The following is a 22,335-nucleotide window of genomic DNA, read 5'->3' on the forward strand; positions in this document are numbered from 1 at the left end:
CCAAACCCAAATGGAACACAATGGCAACAACAAGGGGATGCAAAGGAGAAGAGAAGAAGATGAATGGTGACTTACCTCTCTTCTCCGAATCATCCCATTGAACAAGCAGCTGGCCATAGGGCAGTGCAGGGACAGTAGAAAGAGATGAAAAGAGGGAATTCCACCTTGACTAGCCCATGAGTTCAAGAATAAGAAATTCATCCTTAAGATTCCACAAAGAACCCTAACTCAAACTCCTTGATCGCTATATCCCTGTTCAGCCAAAACCAATAGAAGCCCTCTTATGGCAAAACAATCTCAACAGACTGGATCTTACCTATTGTTTTGAAAGGCAGCATTTGTTTCAAAGCATGGGCAGCGTATATCAAAGGCAGGGGAAGGCTGAGCCTCCCCAAATAGCCTTGCGTGGCCCCACCCATGCTCCATCCCCAGGCCCGTTCCTGCTTCTCCGTGCTGTGCTGCAGGGGACTCTTCTCCTAGTGGCCAGCGCCCCAGACTGGGGCTGCAGTTAATGGGGACCAGCCTGCGCTCTGGGGCTGGGGGAGGGGGCTGCGCCACCCACCCACCCGGCGCTCCAGGGCACACCGCCCGCTCACCTGCCTGGTGCTCCAGGGCTGGGGGTGGCCTCTGGGCTTTGGCAGGAGGGGCAGGACTCGGGCAGAAGGAGCAGGCCGGGCCAGGGGCTAGCCTCCGCGAGCCTGGGGTTCATCTGCCGCCCATGTTTCAAAGGATGCAAGTATTGCCTGTCAAACTTACCTCCCTGCTTCTGAGATCCTTATGTCATGTTACTAATTAACCACATTCCCAAAACACTGTGCTCCATTACTGCATTAAAGCCAAACGATCCTGATATACAAAGGAAATACATAGTGATAGTTTTCCTACAGTTTTCACTTTTACCTGGCATGCATCAATGCCACCATTAAGATTTCCAGCACACAGCATTCGAGATGTAATCAGATCATCATATAGCTTGTTGCAAATACTTTGATTAATTATTTTCACTTTAGCTTCTTGCAGTGTTTTGGCAAGGTAACCTAGAACAATATAAAATGTAACATATGCCGGTTTTACAGTTCTGAGGAAAAAGCAGATACATCAGAAGGGAGGAATGTGTTTAGAATCTACCGAGCCGAAGGATTACTATGTACTGTAGTTTAAATTGCCCTTCCCCACAGCTTTTGAATGTCTGTCACTAATGCTGCTTTCATATAAGGAGGGCAGGAAAGTTTACAACCCTCTGCCATTGTTGCCTTCTTGCATTTCCTTAGTTCTTCCTTTGATAATGATTAGCCAAACCTTGAAGCAGGGGATGGCATGGAGATCTGCAGGAATTATCAGTACAACATGTAACACCCATTCCAAAATTTAACAGGTTTTTGGTTTTGTTACATGCTTTGCCCTCACTTGGGCTTTTTAATATTTCTGTGTTATTTGTATTGAAATTGTACCCAAAAGCCCCATTCAGGTCCTAGTATTTGGCAACCCAGTGCTGCTCCTAGCAGAGAGGGAATCGGGAAGGAAGATGTGGATAAAAACAAACCTGCTTTGATTAGTTATAATTCCCAATGATAGTAGCTGATTGCTAAATTGCATCATGGGCCATATTTGGCACCCTGCAGAATACCAGACTGGTGTGAGCGTCAACTGTTTCACCATCAATATCTTTCATCTGTGCCACAATTTGTACTAGCAACCTGGTCTTTAGGACCTTTTTAGGGCTTTGGAGAGGGTTGGGGGGGGGGGGAGGTAACTGAAATTATCAGAGGGGAAGGTGTTCAAATATTTTAATTTCACAGTTTCAAATTAAGTTGAAATTATATATATCTCAATTTTTATTGAAAAATGGACACTGTATAATAGCTGTTTTTATATTATAACTTCACTTAAAGTATATTTAGGTATAAATAATCAGTCTTGGGTTCAGATGTTAGATGAAAGGTATGTTAAGAAAGCCAAAGATACCCTGGTAGATAAATTTGGGTCCAATGTAAAACCTTAGATTAGTGGTGGGCAGCCTATGGCCCATCAGGGTAATCTGCTGGCAGGCCGTGAGACAGTTTGTTTACATTGACCATCCGCAGGCACAGCTGCCCACAGCTCCCAGTGGCTGCGGTTCACCATTCCCGGCCAATGTGAGCTATGGGAAGCAGTGACCAGCATGTCCCTGCGGCCCGCACCACTTCCCACAGCTCCCATTAGCCAGGAACAGCAAACCGTGGCCACTGGGAGCTGCGGGTGGCCGTGCCTGCGGACTATCAGCGGAGTACCCTGACAGGCTGCAGGTTGCCCACCACTGTCTTAGATCATAATGCAATTTAAGAGATTAATTTAAAAAACTGCGAGCTTGAAGCACTTGAGTTCTAATTCTGGATCAGATATAGACTACTTCCTAGTTTGTGCTAGTCTCAACTTTTTTCCTATTTCTCTATCTATAGAATTGTTTTCGAAGTACTGCAGAAATTAAATGAGTTGTACATGTGAGAAACAAGTGCTAATCCAGGGTAATTATCTTTCTAATGGCCTATGACAGTCTTCAGTGCCTAATGGTAGGACTCCTAATTGACCTAAACTATTTCTACATGCCCACATTAAGAAACTCCACAGATGTTCAGCTGCACCTGAGCCAAACCACTGAAGTTGCTTTGACAAAGAAGGAATATTCTAGCTTTTAAAAGACCAACCAAGTCAGGGGTTCTCAGCGGGTCGCAAGGTGGTTCCATGGCAGTCGTGAGCTGTCAACTCCTTGGGGTTGACGGCCCTGACCCCCCGCCCCGCCGCCATTAAATTAGACACACCCCCGTTTTTAATTTCTAAGGGGCTTCACAGTCAGCGGCTTGCTGCGTGAAAGGAGTCACCAACACAAAAAGTTTGAAAACCACTGTGCTAAGTAAACCGTGATTATATTTGTTTTTAGCATAATCACATCACTCTTACAGTTTAAAATTAGAGTCAAACTTGCAAGAAACATATCCAGGAAATGAACATACTATTTTCTTTTAGGGCTCCCCAGCCAGTTACATAGCAGACAGTTCCATAAAAAAATACTCTAGGACTGCTGGGTAAACAAATGGGCTGTACCAGCTCACTGAAGAATACTGGTGTCTCCATTTCCAACAGGGCAATGTCATAGTCTGAGATATATTGGTCATACCGTGGATGGACAATAATCCTTTTGATTGATCTCATAGCTACATGATTGCTGTTTTTGTTAATGATCCTTATGCCCATATACGCTTTCCAGCCAGAAGGCACAGAGTATCTGCAAAACAGACAATATTTATAAAATGCCCATCGGATAAACATCATCATGCCAGGTTGTTTGTTTAAGAGGTATTCACAATATTTTGTGAGAAATACCAAAGTCGGGGGGAGAGGGGGGCCCAAGGGGCACAATATGAAATCAGTAGGACTGATACATCTCATTTTTATTTTAAGTAGAATATTAGTTTGCGTTTTTGTTCATGGTTTCCAAAGGGATGCTTTCTGGGAGTAATATGACTAATACTTTGCACTTTTCATCTAAGGATCTTGAAGGACTTTACAGGATAGGCGAGTTATCCCCATGTGACTAATGTGGAGAACTGAGGCACAGATATGTTAAGTGACTTACGCGGGTCTCACCGAGTTAGTGGCAGTGCTGGGATTCCCAGTCAGATTGAGCCAGTAATGATTGCTACAGTTCCAATTATATGGTGAGCCCCATCCTTTAAGCTTTCTTAAGAAATAAAGTTTCTGTTCCTTCTGATTGAGAACTAATACCACCATTGTCACTGCTGCACCAGCCAGCAAACCAACAGGAACAATAACTCAAACACATAAGCAACAATTGCTCATATTCATCTCAATGAAGTGTTGACTCTGAAACCTAATAATACTTTAAAGGCACGTTATTCATAATTGCAGCTGATAATCTATGCCTATTTTGTCTGATTTTTTTTTTTATGCAAAGTGGGTAATTGTGCTTCCAAGTGGCCAGTTAGATGTATAGCTACCCTTTTTCTGAACATAATTGCAGTAATTACATTGTACAAATCTGAAAAATCAAGGTTCCTAAACATCAACATTGCCAACTGTTTCACTACTTATTTTGGCAGAACTTCCAGCTGCTCAGATAATGCAGATGGAGTCTGAATGGAATATTGCCATGTTTATCCCTCACTATGACTCTTGTTGTGAACAGAACCCAGGAGTTCTGAGTCCTAGACTTCAGGTATTTCACCTAGCCATCCAATTAAAACCAGGAGGGACTACAGCTTGCTCCTAACATTGCACTGATGGGCTACCACTCACTCATTAGCTTGATAGGAGGATGGCATTTTAAACATAGAATGGGTACTTGGGATCCATCTACAGTTCAGGAAGTCCAGCCTTCCAAATCCCTCAAGGATACAACACATGAGTAATCTTGATGACACTTTGCAGGATATTATGCATCACCATGCCTGTCTTCACTACACCACCAGCCCCTAACACCAGCCAGTTTCCATACTTTTCCACTGTTAGCGGTGCTCTAATCTTAATGGTTAGGAGTATTATTTTGGAAACATTTTTTTAAGCTGTGTTCACAATTAACTCCATGGTTCAAAAGCAGGATTTACTTTCTGGTTACAGTGGTGGTATAGGTTTCAGAGTAGCAGCCGTGTTTCTGTATTCGCAAAAAGAAAAGGACTACTTTAGAGACTAACAATAATTATTCTGGATACTTTATACTTTTGATTATTAGATGAAGTGTGCTCTGGGTCTACAAAACATACCAATTAGACCATATGCACAGAACTATGCATTCAAAGCCACTATGCCAGCATCATGGATACATAAATTAATGAAACTAAAACTGTTAAACTAAACTGTGTGTACTCTGGATTGTACAACCTGTACTTACCTTATAGAATCAGAGTCCAGAAAACAATGAGCAGCAGATAACAGCCACCTATTTGAAACAACAGATGCACCACAAATATGGCCATACATTTCCATCTGCAAGCTTGCTTGCCAAGGCCACTTTCCAGATCTTGCATCTTCACCTCCAACAATTCTAGATTTTTTTAACAGGATTCTTCCACAAGCTAATAAAGAAAGTTTTGAATGGGAGGATTAAGAATTTAATACACTTAAGGCACTGAGTCATTTTACTTAGGTTTATTAATACTTGCCTCTTATACTTTGTTCTTCTAGCTGCCGATCCCAAAATGCTTCACAAAGGAATGTTAAGTATCATCATTCCCATGTTACACATGAGATGAAGTGACTGCAAGGCAGGGACAGGTCCTCAAGGAATCCATTTTGAAGCACTTGGAGGAGAGGACGGTGATCAGGAACAGTCAACATGGATTCACCAAGGGCAAATCATGCCTGACCGATCTGATTGCCTTCTATGATGAAATAACTGGCTCTGTGGATATGGGGAAAGTGGTGGACGTGATATATCTCGACTTTAGCAAAGCTTTTGATATGGTCTCCCACAGTATTCTTGCCAGCAAGTTAAAAAAGTATGGATTGGATGAATGGACTATAAGGTGGATAGAAAGCTGGCTAAATTGTCGGGCTCAACGTGTAGCTATCAATGGCTCAATGTCTAGTTGGCAGCCGGTATCAAGCAGAGTGCCCTAGGTGTCAATCCTGGGGCCGGTTTTGTTCAACATCTTCATTAATGATCTGGATGATGGGATGGATTGCACCCTCAGCAAGTTCACGGGTGACACTAAGCTGGGGGGAGAGGTAGATACGCTGGAGGGTAGGGATAGGATACAGAGGGTACTAGACAAATTGGAAGATTGGGCCAAAAGAAATCTGATGAGGTTCAACAAGGTCAAGTGCAGAGTCCTGCACGTAGGACAGAAGAATCCCATGCACTGATACAGTGTGCCCTTTTACTAAGAAGGCTAATGGCATATTGGGCTGCATTAGTAGGAACATTGCCAGCAGATTGAGGGAAGTGATTATTCCCCTCTATTTGGCACTGGTGAGGCCACATCTGGAGTATTGCGTCCAGTTTTGGGCCCCCCACTACAGCAAGGATGTGGACGCATTGGAGAGAGTCCAGCGGAGGGCAACAAAAATTATTAAGGTTCTGAAGCACATGACTTACGAGGAGAGGCAGAGGGAACTGGGCTTATTTAGTCTGCCGAAGAGAAGAGTGAGGGGGATTTGATATCAGCCTTCAACTACCTGAAGTGGGGTTCCAAAGGGGATGGAACTCGGCTGTTCTTGGTGGTGGCGGATGACAGAACAAGAAGCAATGGTCTCAAGTTGCAGCAGGGGAGATCTAGGTTGGATATTAGGGAAAACTATTTCACTAGGAGGGTGGTGAAGCACCAGAATGGGTTACCTGGAGAGGTGGTGGAATCTCAATCCTTAGAGGTTTTTAAGGCCCGGCTTGACAAAGCCCTGGCTGGGATGATTTAGTTGGGATTGGTCCTGCTTTGAGCAGGGGGTTGGACCAGATGACCTCCTGAGGTCTCATTGAATTCATGTCTTCTGATCCTGCTCCAGTGTTCTATCCAAGCTAAGGTACAAAGTGGACGCTCTTGATAATACTAAACACACTATTCTTACAGGTATTACAGGTAAGATCTAACTTAAAACGAAGTTTAAATATTAAATTTACTTTTCACCGCATATGTGACTTCTTAATTTTTTTTTTTAACTTCACTTGGCTTCGACACGTCAGTTTCACTTAGTGCAGTATTTTAACTAATTGTCACTTTCTGGGCGTCCTCAATTGGCCCAAGATTATTGTGTTTGGGTTGATGATAAAGCAAAGAAACATGTAAAGGAAATGTTTTCATACAAATATTATCAAGGAATTATTTTTATTCATATGTGGTTTTATAAATCCTATCTTTTCTTTTTAAATGTATACTAAATTTGACCCAATTTTTGAGCCAAATACATAAATATATATTTAAGTTTGCTGCAATAATTCACTCATGAATTAACTTTCATTTAAAATGTATTTCAAATGAATTAAACTTCACATACCACAGTTCATTTCATCAGATCCATCTCCACAGTCTCTTATTCCATCACATTCTGGGTTTGGTTTTGTGGGGCATTTTCCATTCAGGCATTTATATGCATATGAGGAACAACTTTTATAGGCTGAAAGAAAACATAACTGAGGTGAAAAAATGGAGTATAGGAGCGGACGGAGGAAGGCAAGCTACTGGAGAGCTGGGCAGTGCAGTGCAGTGCAGATGCTGACAAGCATTACGAGAGGAGCCACACAGGTATAGAGGCGAAGGGTAGGAGAATCCCTGCCCAACAGGGCGGACAGCCCTTCTGGGCCCCAGAGGTCTGAGGAAAGAGACCCTGCCATAGGGGAGAGACTGAACCAGGTGTCTGGTCTGTTGCCACCACGTCTGGAGGGGCTACCAGAGACCGAGAGACTCCCCTTCACACACACACACACCCCCTGCAGCCCTCCAGTCAGGAAGGCTGGGAGGAACCCTGCTCTGACAGAGTGTGGACAGTAAACCCAGGGGCATGGGGGAAAATTCTGAGGGAAAAGAGGAATACCCCAGCCCGCTGCTAAACGGAAGCATGGGACCCACCGAGGCGGAGAGGAAGCTTTGTCACATTATTTATAAATATGATTTGGACAAGGGCATTGAAGGTCATGTCTGTATGGGGACACTCAAGACATTTAAGTCACCATATGAAGTTAATGTGCAAAAGTCAAAGTGCAAAGTGCATTAGTCCCATGTGGCTGCTGTCATTCAAGAATGAAGTGGCCTACGTTGCCAAAACACAGCCACCCTGCTTTACCTCTAAATTATGTAGCTTTAAGGCACTCTATTACTTTTATTGCATCACCAATACTTTCAGCATTCCGAATACTTCCAACATCTGATCAGCCTGTTGTCCAATTACGTGGCAGTTCATCACCATAAAAGGGGCTTTGGGGGTTTCAAATTTGAGTAAATGACTTCCTTTTATGATACCACCTCCTTTTCCAGGTACATTTTTAGAAATCTATTACAATTTATTACTTGAAAATCCTTCCAGAAACCTCAGCATCATGCATTTATTTATTATTATTATTGTTTTATGGTAACATCCCAAGTATACTGAGCTATTTGCAGACAGACAAGAGAGTACAGCCTCTGCCCCAAGCAATTCACAATCTACAGGAAAACAGATATTAGGAGGAAGGAATATAACATGTAAGTAGAGCTATTTCTACACCATCAGATTGTTAGTGTTTATAAAGATCCTGAACTTTATTGATCAGTATACTAAATGACATTTGTTTACAAGTTCTTATCCATTCCTATGCCCCAAATTGTGGCATTTTTGTAGGTATTGTATTTGTGTGGTAATGACAATTAAAGTAGTCAATGCCTCTTGCTGTTTTACTGTCCAAAAAGCTTGTCGCTGTACTGCTTTGCATTGCTGAATGGAGCCAAGTTCCTAGACATTCCTTTTATATTATGTATCAACGGAAAGGGTAGTATGTCATATTGTGGGTATTCAACTGTCTGGAAAAACTAACAGAAAACCTATGGCAAGTAAGAGAACAAAGTAGATATTTCAAAATCAGCCACTGTCTGTCATTCATTAGATATTTAACTGTCCATCTGCCTTCATACTACACAGCTCTTCCAGTCAAAAAACAAAAACAAAAAAAACACAGAAGTTGGAGATGGAAAATACCTGATTTCATCATCTTGCTCATTCTGGCCTTAAGTCAGAATAGCATTGTTCCCTGTACTATACTTGAGTGCTTTGTCTAGTCCAGATTTTAATGCATTAAAAATAGGATTTCTACTAGTTCTCTAGGGAAACTTTTTCAAATAGTGGATACACATATTTTTGTGCACGTCTAGCAACTTGGATGGATATATATATAGAGAGAGAGATAGAGAGAGGGTAAAGTAATAAGTTTCACATCAATGAAACAGTGAGTTGTCTGGAGACATGTGATTTCATTTGATTATACTGTGGAATCCCATTCCAGAAAGCACTACTTGCATCGAAGATGTTACTCTCACACATTCTTATAAGCCAAAACGGTATACTGTTAATGTACTCATTTTATATTCTAAAGCTTCCTCCACATTACTGAAGGACACCAGAGACACACTTGGATTCTGAGACTAGGGCTTACTTTGGTAAGTTAAAAAAAAAAATTTATAGCTAGTTTCTCACACGGCAGTTTTAAACTAACAATTTACTTCAGATTAATAGTCTTATACAGAGATTGCAAATCAGATACGTAAAAAAAACAAAAACAAAAAGAAATTTACCCAACCATAATTGAGGCCTCTAGCATTTCCCTCTAAATAAACATCCTGCCTGCAGAGAGTCTGTGATCTTTAATTTACAACAGAAACAAGTGACTCTCTTCTAATGATCTGTATCTCTTTATGGTGGCTCCTGTGATAAAATACACCCCCTATCCCACTGGTAGAAAGGCTAGTGCCAGTTAGGCATGCCTGAAGGACATGCTCCACCTGGAGAAGGGGAGCTCAAAATGGGTAAAGTGACCACAGAATGGGGGGCAGGAGGAGTTTGCTCACACTGCTAGGGACTGCCAGTATCAAGGGGAACACAGCCCATGGCTCTGGCTAGCCTTTCCGCCTTCCCTTTACCCCCTTTTGGTTGGGGCAGACTGACAATATGAGCGTGATGCAGGCAAGGAGCCCTAGAAGGCTGCTTCCTGCCTACTACCTGTGGCAGGACCCAGGGACCTGGGTAAGTGAACTGTAATTAGATGCTGAGAATACCCCAGGAGTAAGCTAAACTCCCAGTGGGAGGAGTGAGATTCCCCAGCAGTGGGGCTCCCATAGGGGACCCAGGGGCAAGAGACTCAATGACACTAAAACCAAGCCCAGGCTGAGGGTCGGCTGACCACAACCGAGAGAGAAGGCAGGCATGAAGCCTTGCGCCTGATACAAGACCCTGAGACAGAAACAGGTTCCACACCAGCCCTTTGAGAGGGGACTTCAGCTGTGATAGACCCTGAGCACTGGTGTAAATGGATAGCAGAATGGCAATAGCAGCAAGCCAACTAGCAACAGCAATTCCAGCAGCCAACGTTGCAGCATTGGATGTCCCAGCAGCAGTTGTTGCAGGAGGTTGTGTCCAGCAGCACAAATTCCAAAGGGACTTTCTGCAACAGTTAAGACCTGCCCCACAACTCCTGCACAGGGAGGCCCCGCAGCGCCCAATCCCCTAGAGGGAGCTCTGTCAGCTGTGACGTTAACTAAGATGGGTCCTAACAACAATCCTGAGGCATTCCGAACCACTGTTGAGAGGGTGGTGCTGGTCTCTCAATGGTCTCTGGAACTTTGGGACTTAGTTTTAGCTCCCTACAGGATGGGACAGGCACAGCTGGCCTTCTGCAACCTTGACCCAGAACCGGACAGAGACTACAGTTGGGTGAAGACCACTGTTTTAGATTACCCGGCTATCCGTGAAGATGCCCATTGGCAGCACTTTAAAGCAGAGATGTACCACAAGGGGGCGGGTGCCTGGTGGTGGTGCACTGATTACAGAGCATTGCTGGTGGTAGCTGCGCCCAGGCGAGAGCTCTGAGCCAGTCCAGGATGCAGAGTTTGTATCCAGACTTCCAGCAAGGGGCCTGGACTGGGTGCTCCAGCATCACATGGTGCAGCTGATGGGTCATTAGATATGGGACTGTGCAACCTCTGTCCGCTAGCCAACTAGGGCCACTCATGATGCTGGATGCCTGCCAGCAGATACTGAACCGCAGGCAAGACAGAAAACATGTACAAATACCAGCCCAGTGACCCAAGCTACCTGCACGGAGAGGGGAAGACCTCGACAATACACGGGGGCAAGCTTTTCTATAGTCAATTCCATCACAAAGTTTTACACTTACCCAATGACAAAGGTGGCTGAGCTGTTAGAGTGGTTGGGCCTGGCGTGATACCTCAGCATGGATGAGCTTACAAAAAGCTATTGGCAGATCCCCTGGTCTCCATTCTCCCAGGAAGAGAATGTGTTCTCAACCCCCTTTGGCCATTTTCATTTTAAAACCATGCCATTTGGTCTCCAAGGGGGGTGGCAACAACTTTCCAGCACTTTATGAATTGAATCCTTGGACACCACCACCAATACGCTGGGGCTTACCTTGACAACACTGTAGCCATAGTTGTATGTGGGATGACCACCCTAAGAGGGGTTCTGGTTCCCTACAGGAGGCCAGCCTCAGAGCTAATCCTGCCAAGTGTAAGTTGGCCGTGACAGAAGTGTCTTACTCAGGGTATCAGTTGAGAGGAGGCCTCGAGACACTGATGCTAGCTAAAGTCCACATATTAAATTCATGCCCCACATGTTGGCTCAGAAGACAGATACGCTGCTTCCTCAGTCTGGAAGGATATTATTACTGGTTCATCTCCACCTTTGCATTGATTGAGGCTCCCCTGAATGATCTACTAAAAGGCAGAGACACCAAAAAGGTCTGGTGAGACAATTGATGAGATGAAGCTTTTAACAGTCTGAAGGCATGGCTGGTCTAGGTGCCTATCCTCGCCAATGCAGACTTCTCCCAGCAGTAATTCATTCGCCAGAGGCCAGCCTGGAAGTGGTGCTCTCCGAGGACTTTGAAGGCAAAGAGCACTCAATCCGATATTTAAGCAGAAAGTTGTTCCCCATGATGAGAACATATTATATTATTGAGAAGAAAGCTCTGGCTATCAAGTGGACTGTGGATTCCCTGAGGTATTACCTGACCTGCTGGTAGTTCCTTTTCCCTAGTCACAGAGCATGCATCGTTGTGATGGCTACATTCTATGAAGGACTCAACCTCCCAGATTGTGCAAATACTATTTTTTCCCCAGGGGCTTGGGACAGGGGAAAACACTCAAGCAAGAAACATTTTGTTTTTTGCAGCAAAGACATTGACTTAGTTTCAATTTCATCTTCGGAACCTCAAACTCTCCTGCACTTTTGCAAGGAACATTCCGGCACTGACAGAGCCATGGATATGATGGTAAATCACTCTCTTCCATCGCTGACACCTTTGATTCTCCAACAGTCTTTATTCCAACATGTATAAATACCATCACTCTTTTCTGTTCCTCCAGCAAGTTCATCTCTACCCTCGTCGGTATCCAAAACCATCCAGTTCACCCAGTCAATCTAAGGTTCAGTTGTTATGTAACAAAATGGAGAGCACGTAGTGTGATCAACACATGCTAATAGTCTAAAAAGCATAACATGATGCATGCGTATGAAAGTTCTAATTATCCTCACACCACACATATAACAATGCAGGCTATTCCATATATTTATCAGATGATTCACAAAAACTTTAGACAGTAAGAAAATGAACATATCCCTATCCCCCGACTCCCCACCGATATTCTAAACTATTTTTCAACACACTTACGGCAATCATTTTCATCACTATCCTCTCCGCAACTGTCGTCCCCTTTGCATGTCTTTGAATGGTGTTTACACTTCCCATCACCACAGTTAGACTCCTCTGGACTACAGCCTGAAGAAGAGAGATCTATAAATTTGGTGGCACTTCCCAGTCACAGCATCATTCATCCAAGGATCTGAAAACACTCAAGAACACAATATTCTGAAGTAGGCTAAGATTATCCTTCCCATGATTTTAGTCCTGTCACAGGAAGCTCTGGAATAAATATGTTAAACATTATTGACTGTTTCTTGGAAGGTCTGGTTCTTATGCAATATGTATTTTATTTTTGGTAGGTGCAGGGTTATATGGTATTATTGAAGGGTATTATTTCAAGTATTATTCCCTCTGATTGCACATTTTAAAAAAAAGTGTTTTACAGCCCTCCAAGTGCCTTGCTGAAGGACTGTTTTTAAAAATAGAAATTGAATAAACTTACCACAGTCTAATTCATCACTGCCATCTGAGCAGTCTTTCCAGCCATCACACTGATTGTTTAAAGGAATGCATGTTCTGTCTGTACATTTAAATTGTCGAGGACATGCTAGAAGAAATAAAGAATAGAAGTAATGAAAATGGTGTTAGGGACCAAATATGCATTGAGGACAGTAGTACCTCATTTATTTTTGTTCTATAAAATTCAACTAAGGCAAATGCCATCTTTCTTCTTCTTCTTCTTGTTTTTTTAAAAGGTAAGTGATTTTAACAGGCACTCTGATTTACGTGAATTTAAATGAATGGATAGAATGGAGAATTTAAATTAGTATTAACCTTCTTATCATTGTCATTAAAGAGGTGGAGGCCACACAGTTCTGTTTGCTGTGAGCACTAATAATGCAGATGTTTAATGATTTAAATAGACCAAGAATCTCCAACTGGACAGCAACACTAAGACTGAAACCTGTAGGTTATCATTACTAGAAAAATTTGTTAGTAACACGAGTGCCCTAGCATAATAACTGGAGCACGCCAGCCTCTAGATTCTTAGGGACAAGGTTTAATACTGTTTACCTGAAAATTTGCTCTCTATGCCTAGATCAAGTCAGCAGAGACTCTTTTCCCCTCACCTCTGGACCAGATAGGCAGGATCAGCAACCAATCAGGTTGAAGGACAACTCCTGTTCATTCCACAATTACTATGAGTTAGAGTGTGGAACATAGGTCTATGAAGCAAGGTTTCCCCCAAAGCTATAACATGGACCCCTTAAAAATTAAAGTGCGCTTGTATTCACTTACGGTCCACGTGACTGAAAGCTTTATATTCAATATAAAACCCTCTCTGCGTGACCAGTTCATCTGAATGGAAATTAATCGCAACTGAATAGCCATATTCCTTGTTTCTGTTGCTTTCAGCAATAGCTTTACAATATCTGTCAAGTGTAGAACAGAATAATTACAACTACAGTTCACCTTCACCAAGTCTTAACACTTTTTGTATGTGTTACTTTACTGTATCTTGCCAGCTCAGCTACCCTTACTATTATTACAGGTACAAAACTACTAACATGTAAAGAGGGTGATAAGGTTCGGATAAACCTTTACATTAAACATGTGCTCCCAAAACTTATCTTTGGAGGTTGAAAATACAGCGTGTGTAACTTTTTTTTCCCCCCAAACTATTTTGCATGTAATGAATTTCCTGGTTCTCACTGAGACTGGAAGCCTAAAGTTCTAAAAATATAGCAAGAAGGTCAATATTGCAACCACATCCTCTGCCTTTAGAAAACTAAGAAAGCTTGTTTAAAGGTTTTCAGCTCCGTTTTGCAAACCCCGCATTTTCACTTCCTAGACGTGGTTCCAAACATTGTACTGCCACCTTGGTTTTTCTCCTTCTGAAGGATGAATGACTGGCCACTTCTAATTTTGTTTTCAATAACCAAGGCAAAGAGCAATCATTAAAGAGACATTGGAAACTGAAAACAAAGCTTTAAAATGGCAAAGGATCTCACTCCCTAGAAAAGAAGCTAGTTCAAGATGGTAGCCAGGAGTTCACATCTCCAGTAAAACAATGCAAGATCCTGCACTCAACATCTCTTGAACCACCAACCTTTGTCATGAAATGTATAGATTAAGTATTTTTTTATTGATGTGAAATGGGCATGAGGCTTTTATTACCATTGGTGACAACTATTTGACCTGTTTGCTGCATGGCATAATTAGGAAAAATACATCCTTTGAAAGCCTGAATAAAGATGTCACAATGTCTGCAAAGTTGTATGTTTCTGCACTGGAAGTAGCTGGAGAAATCCAAGATTAGAGTACAGAACGTTTTGTAGAATGACAAATTGCATCCTCGCTGAGTATCACCAATGAATGTCAATGTCAAATAAAATAGTGAGCAGTGTTTTAACTCACCTAACTCCATCAATTTCTAACCAGTCCTTATCGCATTTATTGGACCCTGGAGACTTCTCTTGAATTTGTATGACAAGGACTTTTAGCGACAACTTATACCCAGGCAGGGGTGCCTACAAGCAAAGTGTTAAAGAAAATAAACAAAAACCAATCCAAACCAAGGAGTTTACATATGGTTAATACATTCTGTTCTATTACCTCACAATCAAGTGGACAGCCATTCATCAATCACATTCACGTCATCAGATTATAAAAGAAAATACCTCCACCACCACCTGCTCCCAGCAATAGGCAAGAAAGGTATGTAATAAAAAGGAGATTTCCTAAGGCACAAATTGCAGTTAGGCACCCAACTGCTTTGGTCTGTTAGGGAGCTGGAAGCCCAACTGCCATTTGTGTCTTTGAAATTTTCCTCCTAAACCTTTACAGTTAACAATATTGGTGTACAGATAGGGCCCTACCAAATTAGTGATCCATTTTGGTCAATTTCACAGCTATAGGCTTTTAAAAAAAAGTCAATTTCACATCTGAAATGTCACAGTGTTCTAACCTTGGGAGTGCCCTCCCAAGAGAGGGTTGTGGGGGTATTGCAAGGCTATTGTAGGAGGGTCGTGGTATCGCCACCCTTACTTCTGTGCTGCTGCTGATTGAGGCGCTGCCTTCAGAGCTGGGCAGCAGGCAGTGCAGAACGAGGGTCACATGGTATTGGGGGGGCAGGGCCAGCCTTCTGGGTGGGGTGACAGTCCAGGGCCCTGTTGTCGGGGGGCACTGTGGTTCCCCCATCCAAACACTGCCAGCCCAAGGCCCCTTTAACCACAAAGCCCTGGGTCTGGAGCCGGGGAGGAGCAAGTATGGGGCAAGGGTGCCGGAACCTTTGTAGAAGTGGGGAGACACAAGTGCCATTTCCAGGGGGGGCCAGGAGCCATGCCTCCCCCCTCTAAACTGCAAGCCTTGGGCAGGGTCAGAGAGGCACTGGCAGGGGCTGTGTGCCTGCCCGAGGCTTGCAATTTGGGGGGGCAACATTGCCCCTTCCTCCCAAAACTATGCCCATGTTAAAAAGGGGGGGCATGGCCCTCAGTCCCCCAGTTCTGGCACTGTTGGCTAGGGGTGCTCCAGCCGGGGGGCTCCTACTATGTGCTGGGCTCCAGCTGCTAATCCCAGCCGGGTCAGACCCACCCCTGGGAGCTGCTCCCTGTAATGACCCCTGGGGAGCAACCTGTACAGTGACCTGGCTGGGGAGCGATGGGGGCAGGAAGTGGGGTGGAGGTGCGGAGCTTCCCGCAGCTGTGGGAAGGTTTCTGGAGATGGGTCTGACCCTGCCCCAGGAGCAGCCTCCGCAGGACAAAAGGAAGTCCCATCCCTCCCCAGCCCTGCCAGGACTAGCAGCTGGAGCCTGGTAGGATCCCCAGCTGAGGCACCCCCAACCCTGCCCCTCCCTGGCAGATTTCACAGGGGAGACCAGATTTCACGGTCCGTCATGTGTTTTTCACAGCCATGAATTTGGTAGGGCCCTATGCATAGATTATAGTGTTATACTGTCAAGTGTTAATGGCTGCCATCAAGCAGAAGTCTGATCTACAGACAGTTTCAGGCCTTTATGTAATGACAGCCAGAAATAATAGTAATCCACTGCCCAAGGCAATGGGGCTGCATGGCAAAGCCTATTAGAAGCTAAGGCCAGTGGACTGCAAAGTTTCCCTGGGACTGATTGCAAACATAGGGGAAAAGGCATTGATTGACATAGAAAGCCACGCATTGCTGTAACCACAGGCAGAAAGCTCCAAGAAAGCCTGCAGGTAGTGGGAGAAGCAGAAGTTTACATGGCCCTGTGAGGAAGCCGAGAGGCAGAGCTTCTTTTGCGCACATCTTTAGGAAAAGCAGACTTAGATATCTGAACAAGAAAGCTTCTTCCTGTTTGTTTCTACTATGTTCAAGCAAACAGGACTGTGTGCATCCTTTGGAAAGGAACAGGATTGTACCAAAGTAATATGTGTCTTGTATCATCCATTTCTCTTCCTAGTGGAAATGATCCAGCAAGGCCCCAAATAACCACTCACTGCTTAGGCCAAGAGGGTAATAATAGGATCTGCCAAGTTAGAACAAACTAATAGGCCTTCTGGTCCAGTATTTTGTCGCTACCACAGGCTAATTTGTCATCTCTTGCCCCACTTGCAGAGGTACCTAAAGCCTAGTCTGCAGCACAGATGAAAACATGCAATCAGCTGCCATATTTATGCACAATGGTTGCTAGCAGGGTTCTTGGCATGGATTCCCTTGTTTCATCCATAATGGAAGACACGTTCTCCCATTTTTACTTCTGGTATGTAAAATGAAAACTTAATGAAATCACTACTATTTGCACACACTTACTCTGATTAGCCAGCTGCAGTCAATGTTTGGTGGATAGTAGCTTGGATAATAAGGGGAGCTCACTGTCCCATTCCAAGAGATGTAACGCCCACCACAGACTGGAAGAGAAAAATACCAATAAATCTACACTGTTACATAAATGGCACTTAAGAGGAGTATTTAATTCACTCTCTGTTCCTTCTCTAAGTATAGACTAGAGATAGGAGAATGGGCCATGACACTTCCCATCTCACTTCATCCTATGTTCCCAGAGAATAACTATCCTACGTTGTCATCATTCTGGGATTTCTTATCACATCTCCTATTTCTAGATATAATTACAACAATTAACTTTCAAATGAGAGCAGTAGGTGAATCAAAGTGCTGTTCTCCAGTATTAGCTAAGTAAGGGTATATTAGATATCCATGATAAGAGTAACCAAATATACTTTGCTTCCTATTACAAAGTACTTGTTGAACATCCATTTTGTTGTTTCATATTGGATACGATAGTTTTGTGTCTTTAACTGTTGTATATGTGCATCTACCCCAGCAGCAGAAGTCTTTCAGTGGCAGGTGAAGTGAACATTTCCTCCCTCTTGTATCTACCACACTGCCTCATCCCCTCCCTTCTCCTGGTATGTATAGTGGTTCAAAGTTTTGCTCTCTCTTGTCTTCAGCAGGGTTACACAAGTGCTGAACAGAAGTCAGAATAGTATATAGACTTGCATGCTTTGGGAGGCCCTTAGAACCAGAGGTGCAACACAAATGAGAAATTATACTAATGTATTATTAAGACAAGGCAAAATTCCTCACTCAGTACAACAAACGTTAAGTCTGCAATCATATCACTGAAGTCAATGACTGACACTGGTGTCAAACTGGTTTAAGTAAAAGTAGACTCAGGCCCCTGGCTTTGCTAAGTGTCAATATGGTTCAATACAATATGGTTGAATACAATATGGTTGTGCATAGCAAATATTGGTACTGCTTCCTCCTTCTTTCCAAGAATAATATTTCTGCAGTTATACCCCAAGACACGCTTTGTTCATTTCAGTAGGGAGGCCACCTATTGATTTACTTCATGAAGATAATAGAGTTTTTTTGACAAATTAAACAGAAGGTATATTTTAGTAGGAATGGGAAATACTCTTGCATGAAATTTTTCACTACTACTATAGCAGACTACATTCACAGGTTTTATTCCTTTCTGGTTCCATCTGTGGGCTATGTATAGAAGGAGTAACAAGGAAAGATCAACCCACACATCAGCAAAGAACAACTGTAGTCAAATAAAAAGAGAAGCTGTTCGACCTAACACTCTCATTTGCAACTTCACTGTGGGAGGAAAGAGCAAACATTCTACACGAAGAGGATACAAGAATGGAAAATCCCCCAGTGCACTCTTTGTAAACACAGTGGCCTGCAAAGAGGCATTCACAGAAACACACCACACCTGTGAATGTACCTCAATACTGATATGCAGAAACAACCTCTCCAAATGGTCATTGACCTCTCTGAGGAGTTTGCCATAGAATGAAGATGGCATTTTTATGATGTTAATGCTGAATCATTAAAAAGTAGACGGAGATCTTCAATTAATTTCATGTAAGTCAAACAGTTTGTGTATCTTTAAGACTTGTGCTGCACTTGAACTGGTGACTGCAAAGCTCCACTTCCTACTGACAATACTTGTAATCATCCAGTCCCTGCCCCGCAATTCCTATTGACTGTTTTCTTGAGGCAGTATAGCAGTGTGAGAATTAAGAAACCATGAGTAATTGCATTTATGTATTACATTTAAAATTGCATTCATTTCCATGGCAAAATTTGTGTGTCTAGTAATTTTGGGTGCCCACCTTGGGCAATCTTGAAGGGGTCCGATTTTCAAAAGACAGGTGCTGCTGAGCATTTACGTAAAGTAAGACCACTGAGGGTATGAAGTTGGGCATGCAAAAACCGATGTGCTCAAAATTACCTGTCACCTTTGAAAATTTAGCTTCGTAGGGGCTATTCCACATAATTTACTCCATAGGGACAAAAGACGTTGGACATTAATCCTGTCCATTAATATCAATGATCCCTTATGTATCAGAAGAAGGGGGAAATATTCAGTAATGGCAAGCGAGTAAATAATTATTGGTATTAGTTTAACTTCAGAAGTGTCTGCAGCAAAATGCAGGTGACTCAAACCATGGCAACTCAAAGTATTCCACGCTAACCAGACAGAATTGCGAGCTTACCCCATCCACACTCTACCAGTGTGCCTCATACTGGAGCTGGCAGGAGTACCAAGAGAGGCAAGATTGTATGGGAGCCTTGTGCCTCTTTACTGAGATTGCCAATGTGCTCTCTTGGGAGTAGTATATGTGAAGAGTAAATATGACATTTAATGAGTTTGAGCCGGGGCAAATGCAACCATTTGGAGAGATGGTCTAGTAGTAACCAGAGAGGAAGATTAATCCTACCAAATGGAAGGATCTCAAATCTCATCTTCTGCTCAGCTACCTGAAATCATCTTCAGGGAGATCAGAATGGAAATTTCTTTTTTCCAGAAACAATAACCTCCAAGAAGTAATGTCCTAAATTAGTAGTGGCTAAAGTATGACCTTGCCTACCTCAAATACATAATTGATTTGAGTACATACCAACTTTAGGAATAGCTTGGAAGTATGCTTTTAGCATGTTACTTTCTTTTCTTCTGTCCAGTGAGAAGGTGACCAGCATAACATTACTCGATGAAGTTAACCGTATGACAGGAGGACTCCAGGCCCCTGGTACTCCACACCATCTGAAATATATACAGACTGAATTAGATAACATTCTGTATTCCTGTCCTTCTCTGAAATTAGACTGCATTTCTTCCAATACATTAAGCTGAACTTTGACATAACTCCCCTAGACACTTGCTTTTCTTTTATCCCATCAGTGAACTGTTTGTCATTTGAGAGCCCAATACATTGACCTGTAGTTTCCCAATCTTAGATTTCATTTACTCAAAGTGAGGGTCTGGGGTAGTTTTAAGAGATGCAGTCTCACTGCCAAAAGGATGCTGCTAATAGGTACATAGAGATTTGCAGTTTTACAAAGCCATCAGATATGTTCAGCCTGTACATAGTGATAGTACCTAGAAGACAACTAGGCTGGGACTCCATTGTGTTAGGTGCTGTACAAACAGAGTGACAGTCCCCTGAATTTTGGGGGGTAGACAGAAACACACATTCGGTCAGTGAACAAGTGTGACAGATTATTAGTACCCAATAGAAACATCAAAACAAGTGAAAAAAAGTATTTCCCGCACTTGAATTGTACATTGCAGATAGTGGGATTGGAGAGAGTCTCTCTTTCCTTTGTATATACTTAATTTCTCCCCGTGTATCAGCTCCTATTTTTGAGACTCCTGTTGGCAAACATGAGTGCCCAGGTGAGTTCAAGGTACTTTGTACGAGATAAATACATGTAATTGAAATTAAAATGTCTTCTCTGACATGAAGCTTTAACTGACAATATCACAAGCCTCTTGATACTAACATCAACTGAATTCAAGCCAACACATTTCTTCATTGCTTTCTAAATAGTCGAATTACTGCTTGTAAAACACGATGGGTTGACAGCCCTTGAAATTGATCTCTACCCACAGAACGGATACAGCATGGACAGTAGTGACACAGAGTTCTCCACAGTGCTCACCCTGTGTGTCTCAGTGCTGATTTGGAGGGAATGAGGGTCTACTACTGGGCAATGAGTCAACCAGTCTGTGCCCTTTTCAACCCCTGGCCTCCTTGCTGAGTGCATAAACAAAGGTGAACGTGAACGCCAAATATTAGCAGATACTTATGAGTCCAGATATCTCTTTGATAGGAACTGCAAGAAGACTACATACTTATTTCAGGTAGGTTACCAAAGAGACCTCACATGGTACTGAGTTCTGGTCACTGCTAAACCAGGCTGGATCTTGACCTAGCCTTTTAAAGCCTGTATGTTTCATTACCAATCCTTTGAGCCATGCAAGCCTCCTTTTTAGAAAAAATAAAAATGTTTGTTCATGAAAGGTCAGGTAGGTGATGCATACAGATAAGATTTGGTGTGTGTTTTGCCAGAGAAAAAAGTAGCTTTCCTTTATGATCATACCTTGTAATGATCTTGTTCTGAAGAGGAAGAAGAAAATCATATGCAGATAATCTGTGCGATGCACAACTCCCTGGAGTGACACCATGCAGAGTAAGGACTACAAGTCTCACAATATAGTTAGAAGGAACACGCAGCCTCCACTGATAAAAAGATTTCTTGGGATTCAGCAAAGTTAAAGTCCTGTTGTTACCTGGCTTTGCATACAAGTCGAAGGATACCGCTATACAAAAGACAAACTAGATCAGTGTCTGAAAAAATGTAGACAAAAGGGTAAATAAGAAATTAACTGGGGAAATCTCTGTCCAGATCCTTGTGAGCAGTTGTCCACATCACTCAAAGACCACCCCAGCTGGCATTCTTGTCAGTCTCAGCAGAGAGGACAAGGACTGAATATACACTGAAGCCATGCTGTGATTCATTCTCATACCCAGAGGTGACCCCCTTTGGGACAAAGCTGAAGCACAGTGGTATGGTAAGGGGAGCTCTGTGTACCTGGCCTGTGAATATAAAGCCAAATTTCTACTTCTGTTAATCCGACATCTTTCACGAATGCTAACTGCAGTGCTAGAGTTAATTCAGACCAAAGCAGCACTCATTACTTTTAGCATTAGCAAGTGCAATTAGGCCACAATCCGTTCTAACCAACTAAACAATTATCACGGCAACCAAAGTGCACACAAAAGATGAAACCCCCCAAATTAGGGCTTTTTTTCCATAACTCAATAACTTTGTATGTGACCCTCCAAAACTCACCACACGAAACCTAACACAACATAACTGATCTCACTGCAAGGCTGAAAGCACATGTGCCTTAGGTTTAGCCCCCAGTGGATTGTTTTCGTCGTTTCCTTCAGTCAGTTGGGGCTTATGTTGCAGCATGGGGCCAGTTGGCTCAGAAGAGATACTCTGCCATCATCTAAATATCTTTCAGGTACAAGTCTCCAGACACAAAAGTGCTTCTCCAAGACAAGAGACCCTTCAGTTACAGATCCGCATCCAATAGCTCCCTCTGGTCTCTCACCTTTTATTTGACTCTGCCTGCACTCTTCTCTTTCTTTTGCAAATCTTCAGACTACTGCTGGTGCATTGTTCGTTTATGGCAT

General features: G+C 42.9%; 2 protein-coding genes across 2 annotated transcripts in view; both read right to left on the reverse strand.

Moving 5' to 3' along the window:
- The window catches only part of C1H3orf52 (chromosome 1 C3orf52 homolog), a 78,824-nt gene that overhangs the window by 21,774 nt on the left and 34,715 nt on the right, over positions 1-22,335 (reverse strand). The gene's annotated exons all lie outside the window — the stretch shown is intronic.
- LOC125645208 (suppressor of tumorigenicity 14 protein homolog) overlaps positions 1-22,335 on the reverse strand; it is a 28,393-nt gene that overhangs the window by 745 nt on the left and 5,313 nt on the right. The window contains exons 7-17 of the mRNA XM_075124506.1: positions 21,233-21,452; positions 19,750-19,892; positions 17,123-17,220; positions 14,753-14,865; positions 13,634-13,767; positions 12,837-12,941; positions 12,362-12,469; positions 6,985-7,104; positions 4,886-5,069; positions 2,970-3,262; positions 901-1,037 (exon numbers count right to left, since the gene is read on the reverse strand). Coding sequence (XP_074980607.1) covers positions 901-1,037; positions 2,970-3,262; positions 4,886-5,069; positions 6,985-7,104; positions 12,362-12,469; positions 12,837-12,941; positions 13,634-13,767; positions 14,753-14,865; positions 17,123-17,220; positions 19,750-19,892; positions 21,233-21,452 — 1,655 coding nt within the window. The remainder of the gene's footprint in view (positions 1-900; positions 1,038-2,969; positions 3,263-4,885; positions 5,070-6,984; positions 7,105-12,361; positions 12,470-12,836; positions 12,942-13,633; positions 13,768-14,752; positions 14,866-17,122; positions 17,221-19,749; positions 19,893-21,232; positions 21,453-22,335) is intronic.

The sequence above is a fragment of the Caretta caretta genome, chromosome 1 (genome assembly GCF_965140235.1).
Source record: "Caretta caretta isolate rCarCar2 chromosome 1, rCarCar1.hap1, whole genome shotgun sequence".
NCBI classification, from domain to species: Eukaryota; Metazoa; Chordata; order Testudines; family Cheloniidae; genus Caretta; species Caretta caretta.